The 22,435-nt window shown below is 43.7% G+C and overlaps 1 protein-coding gene across 8 annotated transcripts in view; it reads right to left on the bottom strand.

The window, feature by feature from the left end:
• Window positions 1-22,435, bottom strand: part of WARS2 (tryptophanyl tRNA synthetase 2, mitochondrial) — a 78,203-nt gene that overhangs the window by 920 nt on the left and 54,848 nt on the right. For 3 of the 8 annotated variants that reach the window (XM_053655998.1, XM_037135086.2, XM_037135087.2), the window contains 4 exons: window positions 21,363-21,443; window positions 18,473-18,558; window positions 3,067-3,185; window positions 103-1,321 (listed from right to left, as the gene is read on the bottom strand). In XM_053655998.1, coding sequence (XP_053511973.1) covers window positions 873-1,321; window positions 3,067-3,185; window positions 18,473-18,558; window positions 21,363-21,443 — 735 coding nt within the window. In that variant the 3' untranslated portion in view covers window positions 103-872. Of the gene's footprint in view, window positions 1-29; window positions 1,322-3,066; window positions 3,186-10,958; window positions 11,007-12,452; window positions 14,175-18,472; window positions 18,559-21,362; window positions 21,444-22,435 lie in introns of those variants that run through there. The other 5 variants (XM_053655995.1, XR_008389857.1, XR_008389858.1 and 2 more) reach the window with 5 other exon arrangements.

Here is a 22,435-nt window from a genome sequence, read left to right as displayed (position 1 = left end):
TCTTATAAGAGTGCATTTCCAGGACCCACCTCCCAAATAATCATGGTTGGAGGCTCCTGGAAGGAGTACGATTTTGACCTTGGATTTGCTTCTCACTTTCTGAGCGAGTACCACACTCCTGGAGACTCCCCCTCCTCGGCACAAAATAGGAATTCTTCTCCTATGTATTTTATGGGGGCGAGGTGAAGCTGAGAGAGAAATGCAAGGAAGTACTTATTAGGAACATCATCTAAGCAGGGACTGGGCTCTTGTATCACAAATAAATCAAGATGAAAAAGTAGATTATATCCTGCAACTCTGAATTAAAAAAAAAAAAGAACTTGCTGGAACAATCAGTGTAATCTTGGGAAACAAGCAGGTTAAATCCATTAAAGCAGGGACCTCCTCAGTGACACATGAACCGCCATCATCAACTTATTTTTATGAGATCTGATGACAAATTGTTCCAAGTGGCGACCCAGGGGTTGTAAGTCTAAGACCTCTGCACGCCACTGCAGCAGGGTTGGGACAGATGACGTGACAGCATGTGCTGGAGAGACACACAACTGCCCCATTTGCCAAATCGCTGATCGCCTCAGTCACGTCTGTGTAGATGGATTCAGGCTGAGGAGTCTGCCTCAGAAATTGAGGATTCAGAAAGCTATGGCTTCTTGGTTGGTTTGTTTGTTTTCCAGCCATAGCACCGTATTGATAGAATTTAGAACACTGCTCTGTTTGAAGGTACAAAGTGTTATTCATCAAATGAAGCCAAAATCAGGTACACCAAATTAAATGCCCCCAAACTATAATTGTTTGCTTGCAAGGAAAGCTGCCTTTATTGGAGTGCCCGGGCCACCAAACAGAAAAGCCTTTTTGTCATTAGTTGAGACTCCCTACAGAAGTCCCACCAACCTCTTCACCTCCTGGCACACGGGGTAGGCTAATTCCTTGGCTTTGGCTGACCCAACTTGTAAAACCTTCTCTATGTGGTCCCTGTCCAACTTCAGTTTTTCAAGTTCACTCTTAATTGGAGCAAATTTCTCAATCACAGCATCTGCCACCAACAGCTTGTAGCGAGCCGTGTCGATCCCGGCGCTCTGGCGGACCACCTCCTCCACTGGGAGTCCGCTCACTGCGGAGTGGATGGCGACCAGGTTGGACACACCTGGACGGCCGGCTGGGTCGTAGGTGACCTCCGAGGTGAAGTCCGTCACGGCCTTGCGGAATTTCTGCACGATCTCCTCTGGGCTGTCTGTTATTCTGACGGTGGCCAGTTTGTCTGGGTCTGATTTCGACATTTTGGCAGAAGGGTCTCGGAGGGATTTTACCTTCTTCATTGATGCTTAGGAGAAAACAACAACACGCACATCCCCAAAACAAAACAAAAGACAACATGAAAAAAAACACTAGGAATGTCAGCATCCAGCTCTTCAAAAAAATCAAGAATACCAAATGACTTTATTATTTTTTGTCTGATGATATAAAAATGAAATTCTCACCTTGCAAAATTAAAGCAATTTATACAAGCGAGAAAGTAAATGTCATCTGAAATGTGTAGTAATAATGTTAACATTTGGTTGATCATATTTCTATGCATTGTGAATGCACGTGTACACATAAAAATGTATACTCTTATACAAATAAACCATATCAATCACACTGTTTTTACCATGCATACCTTGAAAAAAAGGACTCTTTCTTCTCTCTCTCTTTTCCTCTCTGTGTTTGCCTATAGCTAATCACCCCCTACCCACGACCACTGACTGCCCTTGCTGTCCCCAAACCAATTTTAATGATCTGTGTCAGTCCTTCCAAGGATTGACACTCAGAAGGTACACACTTATACAACCCTTACCCAGGATTACACAAGTGTGTGCAAACGCATATGCACTGAAGAAGCTTATTGCTCTGATAGAATCAAGATGTTAAGCTGTGCTTCATAAACCAGTGGTAGTAATAACTGCCTCTTTTATGGCTAATATGAAGCATATAAAGTTGAACTAGGTAAAGTAATAATAGGCCAAAACACTGAAATGTTACTTATTGCTAAAAGGTTGACTCTGGTGCATGGGGTGCCCTGAATTCATCTGTGGCAACGGTTGGAATAACTCAGAAATTTATATCCACCTTATGTTTCTGAATTGATACTGGGAACATGTTCTGTTCCTTTAAAAGGCTATCAGCTTAATAAAGATGGACAGAGCTGAGGTTCAGTGATTCTGGCCCTGTTTACACAGCTACAAAAATGTTGGTAGAGATTTATCGCTTCTTTCCTCAAGACGATTCCAAACTAGCGCAGCCCGGCTGCTGCAGCTGAGGTCTCAGGTTCGGTCGGTGGCCTTAACACTCCACCTCGGTTGTGCGTTTAAGAGGGCAGAGTATGAGGATCACCAGCGCCTTCTGGTTTTATCTGGTCATGACCCAGCAGTCCTCAGTGACATGGCTTTTGTCTTACTGCGGACAGGGAAGGCAAGGTGAACCGGTTCTGGAATCTGAAGGACTCAATGCAGGACCCAGCTCTGCCACTAACTACGTACAGGACTTGAACACACTGTTAGCCCTGCCAAACCTTACCTTCCTTATCCATAAAATAGGGGCAGGTACCTGTTCCACCAAAGGAGTGGTATTTTATATACAAGTATACATTTTATATGTAAATGTGTAAATATTTCTATATGGCAAGTCATAAAATATACTTGAAAATGATTATTTTTAGTTTTTAGTCTCCCCCATACTTTTCCAGCTTGATTATTTTATTCGATTATCCGATGAGGTCTACTAGCCCTGCATGGTAGAAAAACATGGGGATCTAGTTGTAAATCCTGAGGCCTGTCCATGAGAAAGCCAAGCTGAGTCTCAAGAAAGTTCCCAGCTTTGGCCCATTATCCAATCCTTTCTTCCGAACACGCCCTGATTACTGGACTTAACCAAGGGGATCGCTTTGTAAGTCATATACATGTCTAATCACTACATTGTATACCTGGAACTAATAAAATATAGCATGTCAGTTATAACTAAAAAATGTTTTCAAATACTAAAGGATTAAAAAACAAGCTCCGATTTATCCATCACATGTTTGTTACTCACTTAGAATGGACTTGGGCTCTGGGAAGAACTCCCCGTACTTCTTGTTAAACCCTCGAGCGAGATCCTGAACTAGCTCCATGTGCTGCACTTGATCCTCCCCGACAGGGACGTGTGTGGACCTTTAATAAAAGACAGACAGAAAGCTCCGCAAGGCTCCTGCTTAGAGGGAAACGCTATTGCCCGCAGCCGCGTTTCCTGTGCCTGCCTCACTGGTGGTGTTTGGCAAACGCTCTCCCGCTGCAGACGGGACGCGGAGGCCCACGTCTCTATCTGTGTGTCGGACTAATGCCAGAGACCTTCCTCTGCTCGAGTTCTCTCCCCTCCACAGCGGAAGAATACAGCCATCAACACCAGAGTGACAGGATCTGGCTGCGAGGGAGGAATGGTATCTTAAACAGCACAGGCTCGAAGCATAATTGTATTCCAAAACCACTCCTCCTTCCCTCGCCCACTCAGCACATATTATCCTGGCTTTGACCAGACGCTTCCTACTTCAGAGCTTGTTGTGCTCACACTTGAAAGACACTCCACCCAACTCTTCAAATCAAACGTGGCAGACAGCTCTTCGGGCGCGAGTTTTCCTCTCTGTCACACAGGGTGTATGTAACTCAAGATCTTTTTGAATTATGCTGTCAGTCCTGGTGGGGTAGTTCAGTTGGTGGGAGTGTCATCCCAATATGCCAAGATTGCGGGTTCAATTCCTGGTCACAGCACATACGAGAATCAACTAACGAATACATAAATAAGTGGAAAAGCAAATCAATGTCTTTCTCTCTCCGAAGTAAATTTTAAAAAAGGAAATATGCTCCTTTGTTTTCGAGCACACTTCCATCACAGGACAATTAATATGCTGTAGGGAACTTAAAATAAATGAGCAAAATCTACCAGAGGGATCTCAAAAACAGCGATGAATGAAAAAAAAAAAAAAGCAAGTTGCAGAAGATATTAATGTAAATCTTAAAGTACATGTGAAAATTCTATACATTGTTTACCAATGCCTATGTAAGTTAAAGAACATATTGGGGGCTTTTCCATAAATTCACGATCACAGCTGCCTCCAAGAGACGGAGGGGAAAGAATGAGCCCGAGGAAAGGAACGAAGGAGGCTTGAATTATATCTGCGATATTTTATGTTATTATGCAATGAAGGGGTGAAACAAGAATGATCAGAATACAGGGACTTCATTTATAATTATTTCAATCCCATATGTAACGTTTGCGATCTTGACTCATGGTGAGTTATGTCACGTGGAGAAGAATGAACCATTATGTAGGAGTCTTGGTGGAGAAAACTCTATACTGAAAGCAGATGGGTGATTTTTATTTATTGATTTTCGAGAAAGAGAGAGAGAGGAAGGGTTGCAGCGGGGGAGAGAGAAACATTGATTTGTTGTTCCACTTATTTACGCATTTATTGGTTGATTCTTGTACGCGCCCTGACTGGGGATCAAACCTGCAACCTTAGGGACTTCTGCCAAGATGGAGAAGTAGGTGGAGGGTCTACCTCGCCTCTGTGCACAACCAAATCTAAGAACAACTATTTTTAACAGCAGTCACAACCAAGCCACACGGAAAATCGACAATACGGAGTCCAAAGGACAACTAGATACTCGGCTGGACCGGTGCGAGGAGCGAGGCCAGAAGCAGAGCAGGTTAGCAAGAAAAAATCCCCGGGGGGGTGCGCGGGGGCGCGCGGCACAAAGCAACTGAGGGGCTACGCCGCAGCGGAGCTGGCTGCGGAACGCACGGGAGAGGGGCGCGGGTGGGTCGCTCAGTCGCGCGCATTTACGTGCGGAGAAACCAGTGAGAAGGGAAACCCGTGCGGTGCAGCAGGCTCACACAATTAGGATCGGATAAACATGCCCAAGGCGTGTGAGTGACTGGATGCGCTGGGCTAGCGGAGTGGAACGCCATTGCTCCCTCTCTGACCATGCCCCCACACACAGCGTCACAAACCAGCGACCTGGGTCGCCCCGTCCTGGTAAACAACTAATGCTTCTCTCCGCTCACTTAACAGCACGAATAGACCAAAAATGGCTCTAGAACCACTCAGAGCCCCAGAACCGATAGACCTAAGTGATGAAGAAATAGCCAGTCTTTCAGATGCACAGTTCAAAACACTGGTTATAAAGATCCTTACAGAACTGGTGGATTTTAGTCACAAATTAGAGAAACATATGGAAGCTAAATTAATTGAAATGAATGCTGATACAAAAGATACCAATAGTGATGGAAAGAAAGAGAATTGGGACTCAAATCAAGGGAGAGGACCAGACAGAAGAAAAAGATGATCAAGCAGAAAGGAATGAAGAAATAAGAATTCAGAAAAATGAGGAGAGGCTTGGGAACCTCCAGGACATCTTTAAACGTTCCAACATCCGAATTATAGGGGTACCAGAAGGGGGAAAGGCACAACCACCAGTTGAAAAATTATTTGAACAAATAATAAAGGAGAATTTCCCCAAGATGGCAAAGGAAATAGACTTCCGAGAGATCCAGGAAGCTCGGAGAGTCCCGAGGAAGTTGGACCCGGGAAGAACCCCACAAGGCACATCATAATTACATTAGCCAAGATTAAAATGAAGGAGAGAATCCTAGAAGCAGCAAGAGCTAAGGGGACAGTCACCTACAAAGGAGTTCCCATCAGACTGTCAGCTGATTTCTCAAAAGAGACCTTACAGGCAAGAAGGGGCTGGACAGAGGTATTCCAAGTCATGAAAACCAAAGACCTACAACCAAGATTGCTCTACCCAGCAAAACTTTCATTTAGAATGGAAGGACAGATAAAGTGCTTCTCAGATAAGGTCAAATTCAAGGAGTTCATCATCACCAAACCCTTACTATATGAAATGTTAAAGGGACTTACCTAAGAAAAAGAAGATAAAAAAGATGAACAGTGAAAGGACAGCAAACTCACAGTTATTAAGAACCACACCTAAAACAAAAGCAAACTAAGAGGATAGCTAGATCAGGAGCAGAACCATAGAAATGAAGATCACAGGGGAGGGTTAGCAACAGGGGAGTGGGAGGAGGGGAAGGGGGGAGAAGGTACAGAAAATAAGTAGTATAGACAGTAGATAGAAAATAGATGGGGGAGGGTAAGAATAGTAGGGGAAATACAGAATCTAAAGAATTTGAGACACATGTTCATGAACTAAAGGGGGAAATGGTGGGGGAGGGGTATGCAGGGTGGAGGGGAAGGGAGGGGGGAATAGAGCAAATGTAATGGCATAATCAATAAAAAATAAATAATAAAAAAAAAGTCAAAATAAATAAATAAATAAATAAATAAATAAATAAACCTCACACACAAAAAAAAAACCCTGCAACCTTGCCATAACAGGACAAAGCTCTAACCAACTAAGCTACAGGGCCAGGTCAGGATTTTAACTCTCTAATGCTGGCTGGGGAGTTTACAGTTGATAATAGTTAATTAAGTGCTGCAGTTTCTTGACCAAAGAAGTTGAACATCCCCCCTGTGAAAGCAGCAGCCTTAAAGTGAACTTGAGTATTTAAATACTTATAAATTCTAAGAGAAAAACAGCCACAGCAAAGAAAAATTGCTAGAAAACCATGGTGCTTTGTTATAGAGAGGAGAACCTCCTCGCCCAGGGGTAGTGAATGATTCTTGAAAAACTGGCCAAGATCTTCGATTTTCCTTGTGAACCGCTGTCCACAGGCTACTGGGCCATTAAACATATCTGTCTAGAGCATGGGACAGTGAAGGCAGTGATGACCAGCATGAGGACCAGCTACTTTAAGACAAGAAAATACTTGAGAACATTTAGAAAATTTTTGAAATATCCCTCATAATTTTAATCATTTTTATTTTTGCAAATTACTTTCTAGTCCTTGTTATTGTCTCTATATAATAAATTTATACTTTTGTATGACTGCAGTTATAATATGCATACCACATTTTATGTTAACATAAAAGGCATTTCCTATATATCTATGTGGTGTTCATTAAGAGCATTTTAATAGAAGTACAAGACTGTCCCTGAACTATAGTTACAGAATGATAAGGAACTTGCATTATTTTGTACACAGATTTTTTTGAATATTTATATAGGGGGAAATTTTGATTAGAATGAACAAAAAATGACCTTTTACAATAACTGAAAATTATCTGAGATAAATCTGGTGAATGAATGCTTCATACTTTCTGGTCAGAAACAAGCATGACTGTCAGTTAATGAAACTGATATTTGTTTGATAAAATAATTCTGAATATATTTCCAAAAGAAGAACTGATAAATGTTTTGAGTATCAGAATAAGGAATAGGTTTCAAAGCAACCCTTTGACACTTCTTTTGCATGAAAGTCAAATGGAATTCATTTTACTTTACTTTTTAAAGATTTTATTTATTTATTTATTTTAGACAGAGGGGAAAGGAAGGAGAGAGGGAGAGAAACATCATTGTGTGGTTACCTCTCCAGCACCCTCTACTGGGGACCTGATCTGTAACCCAGGCACGTGTCCTGACTGGGAATTGAACTGGCGAACCTCTGGCTCACAGGCTGGCGCTCATTCCTCTGAGCCACAACAGCCAGGGCGCATTTTGTTTATTTAAAAAAAATCCCTGAACATTACCTGTGTTTTTGTATAGTTCCTCGTATACTCATGTAGACGCCATATGTGCGTGTGCTCATGTGCACGCGTGGGTGTGTGCACGTGTGAGATGCATTAGAGTACTCACTCGCAATAAAAGGCTTTTGATCAGGCTTGCACCAAATCCTGACTCTGCCACTCTTGTCTTATGTAACTGAGTAAATCACAGATTTCTACATAAGTAATTTATTTTACTGTGAATTGGGAGTAGTAACATTTACCCCATACTACTGCTATGGAGATTAAATGAGACAATGCATGTCAAGCGCTTAGCATAGTGCCTGAAATTTGGCAAGCTTTCAAATAACGGCAGCTTTGTAGAGAACAGAATTCTAAAAAGGACTACAGGCATTGCATTTCAGAAGGGGGCCTCTAGTCTCTATGGGACTAGATGTGCGGTTGTTACCTGACCCTGACCCCAACTTCCCTCCACTGTGGCCAGGAATAGGGGCAGTTTGTGAGCAAAGTGGACATTCAAGACCTGATGGAGCATTTATTTATATGTAAACTTTCACATTTCTTGACATTTCTAAAAACATAGCCTGGGTGAGCAACTCAAAGCTCCTCCAGCACTTACAGCAAGAGGAAAAAGAAGCGTGACCAGCAGCTGGCAGGTTGGACTGTCCTCTGACCTAAGATTATGGTTCTGCAGAGGAAGAAATGAGGGCCACTGGAATACAAGCCATAACCTTAAAATGGAAGGAAACGCGACTGCTTCGAAAACAAGAAAGCAAGCAAAGGCCAGGATGCATACTGACCGGGTTCAGGGAAAAAACCACCAGACACTCCTACTGAAACACCACCCAGAAAGAAAATCTGAATTACAACGTTAAAGAAAAAAATCCCATATGCCACAGCCAGAAAATAAAAACAAAAATAAAAAAAATCAGCTTCATAACACAACAGTGTTTACAGGGTTGAGAGTAAAAGGTATTAAAACCCAGTCAAGCTGTCTTTTATTGTGAACTACAGTAATAATTATGATGATAACAATTAAATAGCTGATAGCTATTGAATACCTCCTACATGCTGTATACTTTCCTAAGCACTTTTAATGTGTTATTATATGTTACAGATTTTACTTATTTTTAGAGAGATGGGAAGGGGAGGAGAAAGAGAGGGAGAGAAACACTGACCAGTTGCCTCTCACATGCCCCCAGCAGGGGAACGGCCCACAACCCAGGCATGTGATCTGTCTGGGAACTAAACCAGTGACCTTTCGGTCTGCAGGCTGGTGGTCAGTTCACGGACCCACAGAAGCCAGGGCTTAATGTATTATTACTGTACTTAATCACATTTTACAGATGTTGCAAGTTAAGCAGAGAAATTCTCAGACATGTAAAGGACTGGAAAAAAATCTAAATGAAACCTAAGGACTTAAGAACTCAGAAGAGGAGATGCTGAGGTATAAAGATGGGCTATAAACATGAAAACATAAAGTCTAAATTTTGATTGCAATTTGCAGTAGGAAATGCAATCTAAAATCGGTACATTTATAACAATCTTTGTTGAAAATGCCAGGTTAGTTAACAAAATCGAAAGGAAGTACGTATAGACTGAAGCTCTCAAAGGGTGATTAATAACCCATCTGATCACAGGATACCATTTTTTACTTGGAACAGTTAAAGAACAGACTCAAAGAATAACTTCTGAAAAGAGAGAAACTAATATACAAATGGACAATAGCCAGATAATAAATAATAGAAAAACTATGACCCAAAACCTTTGGAGCACCCAGACCAGGAGGCCAAATCACCACCCCTGCGGCAACTGCCCCAGAACGGTCGTGACTTCCTCAATGACTGCCGGTGTCCCCATTCTTTGTCCTCGCTTTGTCCAACTCAGGACCAACCGGAGGAAGTCAAATTGCTCCCCAAACGAACCATGCAAGATGCCCCATTTCTCCTTAGCCAGCCTCCAGCTTCCCCATGGCAACAACCTCAGAGCACAAAGCGCACCTGAAACCTTCCTTTCCGGTAAAGATTTCCCGCTCCCCTCCCGCCTTTGAGCCTGTAAGAAACATGAGCACTGGTGGCTGCCTCCCTTACTGCGGCCGGCTCTGCATAACTGGTCTCTGTGTCTGCTCATTTGTTTAGTTCAAAGATGGTCATCACTGGAATGGGAAACAGAACTACACCTTCCAAATCACTGGGGTATTTGAAAGGTAAAGAAAACAGTCTACATAGCAAAATACAGAATCACTGAAAAACAGAAAACACTTCAATGATGTAGGAAAACATAAGACAAAAAAACAGGATGCAAGCTGTTTTTGAAAATACATAGGACACGAATTCACATAAAGGAGAAGCCAGGTTGGAGTGGGACCGGGCTCAGGCCGTTCCGAGGTCAGATGCCTGTTCTCCAGGTGGGCGTTCTGGGGGAACTTATTTAACCTCCTGCAGTCTTTTTTTAATTCTTAAAACTGACTAATAATAGTTCCTACTCATGGGGTTCTTTGAGGGAAAAATAACACATGCAAAGCGCAATCTAGTGCCTCGCATGTAGTTTGCACACAAGAAATGTCTGCTTAAGAAACTGGTTTGAAGGAAATGCACCAATATGTTAATAAATACAGAAACGGGAGCAGGGCTTTTCAATTTTTCTTATTTAATATGGAAAGAATCTTTTCACAACATTAGAACATTGAAATGCACCTGTGAGAGACTTGACTCTCCCACTACTGAACCCTAAAGAGACAAAATGAAATCACGTATCCTGGATAGTTCATAACTCCAGTGTAGAAAGCAGGGAGCTGGGTTCGTTGAACGTACTGCTCTTCTATCTGCAAAAATGTTCCTCCCTTAATTCCTTCAAGACGGCTCCTTTATTTCAGTCAAGCTCACACAGCACCTACTCAGCAAAGCCTTTACTAACTACGCTTTGATTCAAAGTTGGGTTCCCTCTCCTATTGTTTTTTAAGCTACCCTACTTACTGTCTTTAAGTATTAATCCCAATGTAATTACTTTATTTCATCTGTTTGTTTATTGACTAGCATGCCGTTTTCTATTTGCTATTGAACAAGCTCTCAGAGAGCTCGTCTGTCTTACTTTTCTATGTATTTCCAGCACCTAGTCAAGTTGCCTGGTGTGTAGGAGGAGCTCAATAAACACTCATTCAAGAAAGGAACGATCTTAAGAGGAAGCCACTATCATCTACACGAAGCCACTTTCGTTTCATACCAAGACGGCAATGATAATAAAATCAGCTCGTGATCAGGCTGAAAGCGTAGACTCAGAAGTCGGTCTTGTAGAATTTAAGTCACAGCTCCACCAGCTCCAAGGCGAGTCATCAGAGCCAGCTTTCTTACCTTCTCCGAGTCTGTTTCTCCTGTAAAACGGAGATCGTAATAGTGCCAACCTTACAGACTTGTTTCAAGGATTAAATGAGATGACCAAGAATTGAACTTGACAGTAAGAGCTCAAAAAACACTAGTGATTGATATGACATATATTCATCAATATCTGATAGGGTGAAGGACAAAATGGTAAGAGAAATTTTGATACTATTAGAGACTTTGGTGTGAGGCCCACTGTGACTTTTTTCAAGCCGCAATCACTTCCTTTTAATAGCTGACATACCATAAACACTGACTCAAAAGCCCAGAGACAAGCACCGGCCTGGGCAGCCATCCTGATAGATGTGGGTGCAAAACACATTTGAAACCGACAGCTCACATATCTGATTAGATAATTCCAAAGTATGAATGGCATGCTACAGGAAGTGTGAGAATTCTCTTCATCGCTGGAAAACAGGGACAGAACAATGAATGGGAAAGGTAAAATGCAGGGATGATGACCATGGACCAGGAGGTAGTTTCTCTCCTTCTGAGGTCTGTAAATGAATTTAGGAAATTGTACAAAATGAGACGTAGGCCTTTGTCTGGCGCTCTCTTCCTCACAGCCTGGAGCACACGGTCCCTGGCCTGGTGAGCGCTAAAAACCACACCGTTCCTTTTTACAATTCCCTCGGCGCCCATAACCCTGCATATGCTGCTCTCTGAGGTGTACATGCACCCCGCCCCCCGACCTTTTTAACATTTCTCTTCTTTGACTGGACTTCCCTACTCCGGTCTTGAAATTACAGTGACGCTGACATGCAGGGGTCACCATGACTCTCCCAAACCAAATTAGCCAACAGGGCAGGTTAAAAAGCAATTACGGTAGCCCATAGGAAATCACAATGGACTGCAACTAACACAGAAAAAACAATTACCATAATCAATACACTTTAAGCACATCAAAATGAATATTTCCACATGTCAAAACGGTTCCAGATTTACAAAGCAACCAAACTAAACAGAAAACACATTTAGTTTTCATAATGACTCTGCATGCGTCCTTGCCTCATGTTGGGTCCTCGCCTCTTTTCTCACCATTCTGTGAAGTTTTGCTTTCTTTTTTTTTTTTTTTTTTTTAGAGATTTTAAAAATTTTAATTTTTTTCACCTGGCCCTATTGCTCTACTCGGCTTCTTCATCTGACTTTAGTTTGTTTGTTTCTCGTCTTTCCTCCCTCTGCTCCTTTCACCTCCTGTAATTTATCTGGGCCCTCACTTCTCATCCAGGGAATTTACACTTCACATTAACGCAGCCTGTCTTTGATTCTGCGCACTTATGGGGCCTGCACGCTTCGCATTTGCAACTTCTCTCCTCATAGTCTTCCTTTCACTTCAAATAATTTAGTGCCGCTCTTTTAAAATTTATACCCTCCATAACAATATCCATATTAATGTCTTTTCTTTTTCCCCATATTCTTTTTTTTTTTTTTTTACTTACCCTGAGTGTGCTTTCTTAGACACAACATAAAACAAAAGCCTTTCATAATTTTGATTGTTATAACTTCTGTCACATAATAATGCGTCTGATCTTCTCTGGTGACTAAACCATTTTTCTTTTGCTGAGTTCCTCGTCGCGTTTACGTTCACTGGGGATCCACCCCAACCCTTTGGCAGAATTAGTGTCTAGATGAATAATCATTGCCTACATAGATCTGCGGGCAGAGATTCGTTCTCTTGGTTGCCCCCTGCCCCCCACTTCTTTGGCTGTGAGCTTTCCACGCTGCGGCCTTTAACCAGCCCAACTAGGACAGGAGTTTGGTGCTGTTTTTCCTTTTATAAAGGATTAATTCACCGTCACTGGTTGCTTGCTGAATTCGCCGTGAGGACTCTGGTGTAGCAATTACTTACTGAAGACCTGCGGTGTGCAAAGCCTGGGGCGGGCAGCTGGCAGAGACAGACGTATCCGTCTATGGAGTCAAGGCTTCCGGGAGCAGAGACAACACTCAATGAAGCCACACGCCCTTCTGGCCAGTCCCCTTGCGGTGTCCCTACCTCAGTGAGCCACGATGCCACCGGTCCAGGAGCGGAGTCAGAAATGCAAAGTCGTCCCAGATGCCTCTCCCCACACGCGTCCGCTCCATTAGGAGGCCTATGCAGTTCGCCTCCTAACATCTCCAAGTTTGTCTCCTCTTTTCAACTTTACTGTCACCCTCCGGGTCCAAACAGACTAGGAAAGAGCCTCTCAGCAGACTGCCCCAGCTGCTTTTGTCCCCCAGCTTAGTTTCTGTATGTTAATCAGTTCTCTTTTGAAAGTATACATAGCATTAGTTCACACCGTCCTTAAGATGCACAGACAGCTCCCCACGGCTTGTAGGAGAATGTCCTGGGTGGCCTGTTGACATGGCAGGGCTCTTCTCTCCCTGAAGGCTATTCCTCAGAGTGCCTTCCGGGAGGTGCCGGCTCTGTGTGGCGCCTGCCTGAGAGCTGGGAAGTGAGACGGAGAAGAGACCATTGCTTTGGCAGTGGCCCGAGAGTGTGAGGACATCAGGAGACCGCTGAGAGGAGGTCCGGCTGGCAGCTTCCAGGACCTCCTGGAGACGGGACAGCCTGGCCTGGCCTCACAGACAAAGGATGTCAGCCAGGACCTGGAAGTCAGTCTCCAAAGCAGTTCGAGGGACGATCATCTCGACTGTCCTCAGTGGCAGGGTCTGACCCTCAGACCTGATACTGACTCAGCCCTTCTGTGGCATTAGCGGGAGGGATGTCACCAACCAGTCTGCTTACTGGCTCTGCTCTGCTATTGTCTGCTCTTCGTTCTGCACACTCACTGTTCCTTGACGCCTCTGTTTCCTCGTTTTCCTTTGTCACCTCGGCTTTCGCTTTCACTATCTTCTTATCCTCTTCCCACATTTCCCTGTTCAAATTCTTGAGAAAGAAAGTCAGTAGCCAGGCAATCACTCCCATCTCCATCCGAGTAGTTAGCAGCACCTCCCTGAAACTTCACTTCCTTCTCTGCAACATGGGAAAACACCACTGAGCTGCGTGGCAGAGCTGCAGCGGCGAGACCCGGAAAAGGTGACGTGTGTGCAGCAGCCGCAGCAGCCAGCACGGCCGGGCGGCAGCACTTGCCACATGCTGGTTCCTTCCTCCCCTCTCCCTCAAGTCCACGCCCCTGCCTTTCCCTGGATGTGTGGCATTGCAGGTGCTAAACAAGTATCTGCTGTATGTGTGTACAGAGAGAGAAAGTGAGAGAAATATCTGCTTAGTATATAGCCAGCTATTTGATATTAGATACTAAAAACAACAACAATAACAAAAAACAAAACAAATAACGTAGAGGCAAAATAAAAATTATGAACCCTTGCTATTTTTGAGCATTCTGCCTCTCCTCAAATTTCTGCTGTTTCATCATACTCTCAAACTGAAGATGGTCTCCGCTGTACGTTTCTGGATCCCTTACCAAGCGTGGCTACACAGTTCTGTCACACACCCATCTGAACGGCACCCCCGTTCCCTCCCCAGACCACGCCCACTCACGCTCATGCTGGTTTTGACAAAAGCAGACACTAAATATACTTGCCCTGCATGAACATTTTATGAAGAGGCCACACATATTATCGATTTGCCAATGAGAGAAAATGCAAATATTCATTCTTTCTTTCTGTCTTTCTTCCTACCTACCTTTGTGTTTTGTATCTACCTACATTTACAATGTAAATATTCACAGACATTCTGGCTGTGACCTTTAAAAAAACCCAGCAATATCTGAACCGAAACTAAACAAAATCAAACAGAAGCACCCCGAGTGCTTGAGCTCCGTTACACAGAAAATAGTGGTGCAGCTAAAAATCAGACCTGGGTTTGAGTCCTGCCCCTGCTACTTATTATCAAGCAATTAGGGATTTCTACACTCGGGAGGAAGCATAATGAAGCGGATGAGAAATGAATGCCAGCGGAATAAATGCTGCAGTCAACCAGACATGACTTTATAGTACTGGTCTGCATGCTTTGTAGCAGTCCAAACGGCATACATGCCCAGGGAATGTGGGGTTTGTGTGGGGTGCCAATGGCCCCCTGGGGACGGTCTGACGGAAGGTGGCCAGAAAAAAGAGCCCGAAGGAACGGCCTATGAGCTGAGCGTGTACGGCTGGCAGCAGCCAGTCCGGCCTGGGGCCAGGCAGGAGGGAAAGGTGGGGATGTTGTTTCTCTTAAGAAAAGGCGCACGCAGGTGTCTGTTCCACGTGTACGATCTAATGACAGCATCACAGGTAGGCAGGTTCCTAGGTTGTGGAGCAGACAGTCATCTTGAATAGATACTTAGCTTTATAGAAAAATACTTTTTAAAGATTTTATTTATTTCTTTTTGGAGAGAGAGGAAAGGAGAGAGAAAGAGAGGGAGGGAAACATCAATGTGTGGCTGCCTCTCATATGCCCCCTACTGGGGACCTGGTCTGCAACCCAGGTATGTGCCCTGACTGGGAATTGAACCAGTGACCTTTCGGTTCATAGGTCGGCACTCATTTCACTGAGCCACACCAGCCAGGGTGATAGAAAAATGCTTTTATCTAATCGTTTTAACAAATTGTGTGTAAAGCATCAGGGTCCTGACGGGAGTAAATAAGGATCTGCCACCATAATCCCCCTTTCAGAAAACAGGAGACAGAAAGGCACCTTATACCATGCTAAGTACATGTTCTAACCAGCGAATCGATCAGTAAGAGTTGGAGAAGGAATATTTACAGCGTGAAAATACTTCTGCTAGTGGGAGTGGGCTGGGGATAACGGAGCTTGGGAAAGAATACCTCTCCTTGGGAGCATCCCGACCAACAGTGTGAGGACCTGCCAACACCGGGCAGAGTGACAAAGACAGGGCGCTGTCAGGAAGCTTAGTGGTTTCCTGCCACATCTGAAACAGTTACTGTTTTGTGTAGAAAAGAGGACGCTCACAACCTGAGCAGAGGAAATAAGGAGGGTCCGGCAGAAGGAAGGGCTACGTGAGTGCGGCTGGCAGGGTAATAAACACGGGTGCAACGATTTATACTTTTAATTTGAACATTTCACCTAAGATGTCATAGGGTGTGCTTGAGTGTGATGTTGTTATGTTACAGAATTACATGCTTATGACTTTGTAATTAAAAAGGGGTGTTACTTGTGCCGGATCCTGTATTTATACATTTAGAATACGTAACATTTTCTGTATTTGGCCCTGGCTGGTGTGGCTCAGTGGACTGAACACTGGTGTGAACCAAGGGGTCACTGGTTTGATTCCAGGTCGGGGCACATGCCTGGGTTGTGGGCCAGGCACCGCCCCCCCAGTAGGGGGCAGGAGGTAGCCATGCATTGATGTTTCTCTCCCTCTCTCTGAAAATAAATAAAATCTTTAAAAATCTTTCCTGTATTTATATGTAAAAATAATATATTTAGCCTTGGCTGGGGTGGCTCAGTGGATTGAGCACCAGCCTGTGAACCACAAGGTGGCCAGTTTGATTCCCAGTCAGGACACATGCCTGGCTTGTGGGCCAGGGCCCCAGTTGGGGGTACGTGAGAGGCAACTGATCAGGTTTCTCTCCCTTCCCCTCTCTCTAAAAAAGTAAATAAATGACATATTTAAAAATAATATTTTATCGGTATATAAATATAATATATAAAATAATATATAATATAGAAATATACAATATATGACATATATATTTAGAATACATACAGATGTGGGGATCTTAAGGAACTATTTTCACCAGTTTCAGCCTTTTCAGTTGTTGCTCTTACACTCTTAAAATGTTTGCATTGATAATATGCAAGGTGATTTCTATTTATATAAAATCTGTTTAATAACCCCCATGAGCATTAACCCACTTTGTAGATGAAGAAAGCTGGAGTATTTTATCATTCCTCCAACTGTATTTTGGGCAATTGATGAGGGTAAATTCATCGTCACTTTAGCGTGTCTGACCTTGGGTGGTCCTGGCTGTTCATGTGATCTTGTCTCCTGACAAAATTACTGGCTCCGTCGGGAAGGTCGGCACAGGGCTCCGGAGACCAGCACCAGGCTCAAGGCTCCAGCATTTCAGGACTGACTCCACAGCTTTGGGGAACCTGTTTCACCCCATCCGCTCGCATTTTAAAACCGGGATGAAGGAAGAGGCCCATTGCAGTCCTTTCCCACTCTGAGCGCCCCGTTTTCACAGAGGCCACTCCTTCCTGGTGAACTGGACTCTTTCACAGCCTTGAGCGCAGAGCACTTGCCCATTACAGCTCTTGAACTGTTAAGGAAACCTGCCATGTTCGTGGGCTTCTGTATCCTAGTACTAAAAAAATCTCAGCTCCTGGCTCTACAAACAAGTAGCCCTTGGAAATGAAATCAGATATAAGATGTCATTGTCAAAAACATAATCATCATCAGTCATAACCAAGTGGCAGCTCTCAGTCACAGTGCAGCCTGGCCCATATTTCATTTTAACCCTTTAATAATCCTGTGTGGGGTACATATTATTCCTATTTTACAGATTAAAAATCAAGGCTCTTTATAGAAACTTTCTAAGTAAACGTGCTACTTTGCTAGGAAATACATGATTAGATCTTCCTTAGACTTTCATTTACTATTCCTGGGAAAATGTATTCTAGACTTCCCAGGATAAATCAAAAGTCACTTATAATTCATATTAAATGCTACCAGGAGCCCAGCATTGAAGTTAATACAAGAAACAGACACATAACCCTCATATATACGTTTTAATCAGAATTAAAGATAGCCTGCATGTAATATTCGACATTCCTTATCTGAAAGCTAAGCAGCTACCCTTCCAGTTGTTTCCGTGGGGACTGCACCAGGGCCCTGGGGTCACACCACAAGGCACACGGACTGTCATCTCCATGCCACCATCACACTTAGCACAGATTTAAAATGCAGCTCCTCTGTCAAGATTTCTAGTGCCCAACTGCTATACACAGGGGTGGCTGCAGTCGTGGGAAGCACAGATACATCTCATAATTGCAGGCAGGTTCTATTGAACAGCACTGCTTTAGAGTCTGGAGTATTCGAGAAATCAACACTTAAAACTCTTGAAGTTTAATTACCACTGGGCAAGTCCACGCTGCAGAGTGGCTAAGAGCACAAATTCTGTAGCCAAACTTTCTAGCCTCAAATACTGGGTCCAAGCTATACAACTCTGAGCAAGTAACTAACTACTCTGTGCCTTAGCACCCTCATCTGTAAAATGGGAACAATAACAGTGCAACTTTTACAAGGAGTTGTGAGCACTAAATGGGTTAATGTACAGAAAGCACTTATAACAGTCTCCAGCGCGTGTGTGCTATTTAAGTGTTAGACCTTAATCCTATTAGTTTCACGCTGGAACATACGTCCAGAATTTAGTGTCTGTTACTGCAGAATGGATGCAAACCAATTCTTGTAATCTTTTCTGTGTCCACCTTCCCCACAAGCCCACCGTACTAGAATAGGTTAAAATGCCCCCTTGTCAGCAGGAGGATGCATGAGACCGGGTACAATTGGCTCCTTACTTGTATAGCAGGATGTCAGCCGCCTGGAGCACCGGGTACGTGAGCAGGCCCACGGTTCCATCGTGCTTCTGCCTGGCAGTCTTTGCCTGTGGGGTGAAAAAGAGGAGGGGAAGACGTCGACATGAACCTAGTTATACTGCCAAGGTAAGAAATCGTTATAGCAGGCAACGGGTAACCTGAAGCCACCTGTAAAAACACTGCATCTCAGGCCCCTCTAGCAGCTCGAGCCGTCTTCCGGCTGGCTCGTCTTTGTGCTCCAGGCCTAGGCAGGGATGAGGGAGTCCACTCCACCACTGCCACCGTCTCTCATTCATTTTATTAAGCTAAGGGCATGAGTGTTTTCCAGGTTCCAAGTCAGATGCATTCCTGACCTCAAAGGTGAGGCCGGGAAATGTCATGAGATGACCTGTCTATATAACAACACTTGATAACATCAAATGCCTGTCGTTTGCCTGGGGGAGCATCCCAGTAAGTCTCACACTGTGCAGCGGACAAAACTGGAGTGCCCCCTTACCATCTCACTTAAGAAAACAACAGCCCATCCCTCAATCATGGCACTGAAAAAATAAAGAGAAATTTTAATCTGCCAATCCTAATGATCTGCATTGATCTTTAGATGCTAAAGTAAAGTGATTCCAATGGACAGGACAGGTCACAGAGAACAGAACATTTCCTTAACAGGGAAGCTGATGGAGACACCAGGGGTGACATTAGAAATAGTTAATACCTGGTGAGCACTGGGTGCCAACTATAAACCACCAGTATGTTCCGCTGAATGTGAGCCCCAGTGATGCCAGCTCCCTGCTGCAGTTGAACAGGGTGACAGGTAATTTGGTTCTCTGAGTAGGGCTACTTATGAGCAAGGAATATTATGTGCAGTTCACTGGTAACTGCTTCCAAGTCTAGGTATCTCGCTGCATGTACAATGAGAAATGGATATCCTGGTGTGTAGATAAATCTCATTTGTCTAGTTAGCATGAATCTCTTCTCAGGAGTCCTTTTATTACTGAATGAATCAAACGGCTGAATTTATGGCCTTGGATGATCCCCAGCGCCAGGCTCAACAACACTCACAACTCAGGCTGCCCAGAAACATGCAGACACGCCCCATGAGCCGGGGTCTGAAAGGCAAAAGCTTTGCTCTCCAACCATCGTAACGTCAGTGTTCCATAATTCACTTACAAACTTAAATTTCCTGGTTACTGCTTCAAGGGGTTTCTGGCTCACAGCAACTATGCTGTAGGCCATTCAAAGGCAACGTGAAAGTTCAAACCCAGCTCCCCTCCGTTCATCTCCTTACAATGTCCATGCTAAAGGACGGTCCCCAACAATCACTGCGTAGAGATAATGAAAGTTTAATTTGGAAATGAGCAAATGGGAAAAGAACTCAATTTTTAAAATTGCCACTGCATTAGATTTATAGCCCTTTTATATTAGAAGACTGGATCTTGAAATTGCAAAGAGAAGGGAAAGATGTGGAGAGTACTAATATTTACTGAGTGCTTATTATCAGCCCCAGATGGCTTATATCTGTTATCTCGTTAATCCTCCCAATAGCCTGGACCTTGGCAGCCCTCACTCTCCACCTTCCTCCCACACTATCCCACCCCTCATGGCCCCGATCAAAACCAAGCTGGTGCTCTTAGATCCGGAACCTTCCCTTTTTCTTTCATACTTTCTAATCACTTGTTTCACTGCCTTTTCTCACATGGACTATAAGCCTCATGAAAGGGGCCACATCCATCAGTCTTGATGACTGCTGAGCCTCTAGCACCTAGTGTGATAGGAGACTTGGAGAAGCATCACAAGTCTATGCCAATGAAGAAAGGACCACAGACAGCAGTGATGTGCTCCAGGTGAAGGCTGGCGTGGGAAGTCCATGTTTTCCCCACAAATACGAAATTACGGGCTCAGGGGAAGGCGCCTCCAGGGTGTCAACACAGCATTCACTAGTTAGCGTCACCGGGAGGTCCTCAGACACTATTTTCAAGGAGGAACATTTCCCATTAAATTAGTATCCAGCTCTTATAAACAAGGATTTCAGTATTTAACTGAGTGTTAGAGCACTATGATGAACCGGGAAAGTCTTGCCTAAAGCTAAAATGTGGTGGAGAACACTACCAAATTCTGTTCTGAATTCTTGTCAGCATCGTCAACGCCTCTTTCTCAAGCACTGTTTTGTTAAGCCCTGTCCACGGCCCTCCGCAGCCCCGGCCAAGCTGCTGAGTCAGCTGGCTGGAAAGAGGCTCGAGGCTGAAATTGGCACCGCCGCAGCCAGGGCCTACCTACCCCTGGGTTATCCAGTTGCAAAAATAAATGGAAGTAAAGTACTGCGAATTATCAAATTTATCTCTCTTAGTTGAACTTGTAAGAAAAAGTCTAGCCTTAATTTTTTCTGTGGGTTTGAACTGTTGCCTGGACTCAACTTGTTTAAATGTTAAATAAAATATGTTGTCTCTTCTGCCCACAATGAAAACATTCTTAGGCCTCACTGCCAGTTAATCCCAGTGCCGATAGGACGACTTCAGAGAGTCCGGCAATCCAGATATAGTGATTGTTTGTTAATTATAATGTGGCAGCTTCAAAGCCATTGCCAAGTCCACCAAAGGTTACTCCGATTCAACCATACACAGATAAAATCAAGTAATAAGTTGGATATTTTTACCCGGTTTTTCAGTTGGAAGGAATCTTAGGGAACTCTTTTAATTTCCATCTAATACGGCGAGGCACAGAGTTTAAAGAGAGCCCTTCTAGTTACTAGTGAGTTGCAGACCAGGGAAGTCAGTAACTCAGGATTCCTAGGGCTAGCCACAAACATAAACAGAGAGGGGAAAAACAGCTGTAATGCGGACCTTGAACTTCTGCTTGTTAATCAGACTATAGCATTTACCTTCCACTGGTGTAAATGCTGTAATCGGGGTAGTCTGACCATGCAGGTGAGGATCCAACTTAATTGTGTGTGTTCGGCCACCTAAAGAAATAAAGCAGAATGTTAACAAAGGTGGTCAATGTTTTTCTTGCATACGCAACAAAACCAAACAGACAGGTGTCACCTGAAATGGCCGAGAATACCCCAAATCAAGGTAATTTTTAAAAGGACAGGTGGCAGAGATGGATTCGTAATGCACGGGACTTTAGGTGAAGAAGAAATCTGCAAAACTAACCAATAGGATTGCTAATCTAGAGTTTAAATCTTTTTTACAACATCCCTTTCAAGAGGCTGACCACACTGTTTCAAAATCTTCAGTGAGAGGATTTCACTAAATCCTATTCCCTCTTTAAAAAGCCAAAGTTATTAACACACACACACACACACACACGTTCAAATCCAGTCTAAATGACTTCTAACTATATGAAAGTAGCTATAATACCTTACATGTAAATAGTAGAGAAAGGTATTGGATTTAAAGATTGATCCTTTAGACCTAGAATAAAGAGAAATTTAGGAATCACTTTATCATCTCAAAGGGTGTTTTTATAGTTTCTAGTTGTTCTTCCTCCTCTTCCTCCCCCCCCCCTTTTTTTAAAAGAAGTCTAGTCAACAAAAAATATAGCCTTTCCCAATTTGCTTTTGTTTTAACCAAACTTAATCGAGTCACCAAACTGGTTACAATCGGGGTGGTTCCTGGGCCCCGGCCAGGTTCTCAGTGATGACCTGGAATGTGAGGCCTATGCGTCTTGTTTCCGGACCCTGGAGATTCCGGGGCTTCATCCACTGTGGCTTTACTTGTGTCCATATGATTTCCTTCAAAAGCAGAGACTGTTGCCAACTCTGAAAAGTGGCCCCAAATGTGTTCTTTGTGGGTTTTGCAAAAGGAACATAAGGGGATGGGGCCGAATCAGCCCGGGCCTATTTCACGAGCAAGGAATCGCCATCTGGCTTAAGCGAGCTTCTCATTTTTTCCCTCAAGTCATGGAGAGGGAAGAGTTGTTTTTCACATGTTTGACAAGGAATCGCTTTTC

The sequence above is a fragment of the Artibeus jamaicensis genome, unplaced genomic scaffold (genome assembly GCF_021234435.1).
Source record: "Artibeus jamaicensis isolate MK-2021 breed Jamaican fruit bat unplaced genomic scaffold, CSHL_Jam_final scaffold_1689, whole genome shotgun sequence".
Classification (NCBI taxonomy): Eukaryota; Metazoa; Chordata; class Mammalia; order Chiroptera; family Phyllostomidae; genus Artibeus; species Artibeus jamaicensis.
Note: the sequence above shows the minus strand (reverse complement) of the source record. Positions and strands in the feature narration are given on the sequence as shown.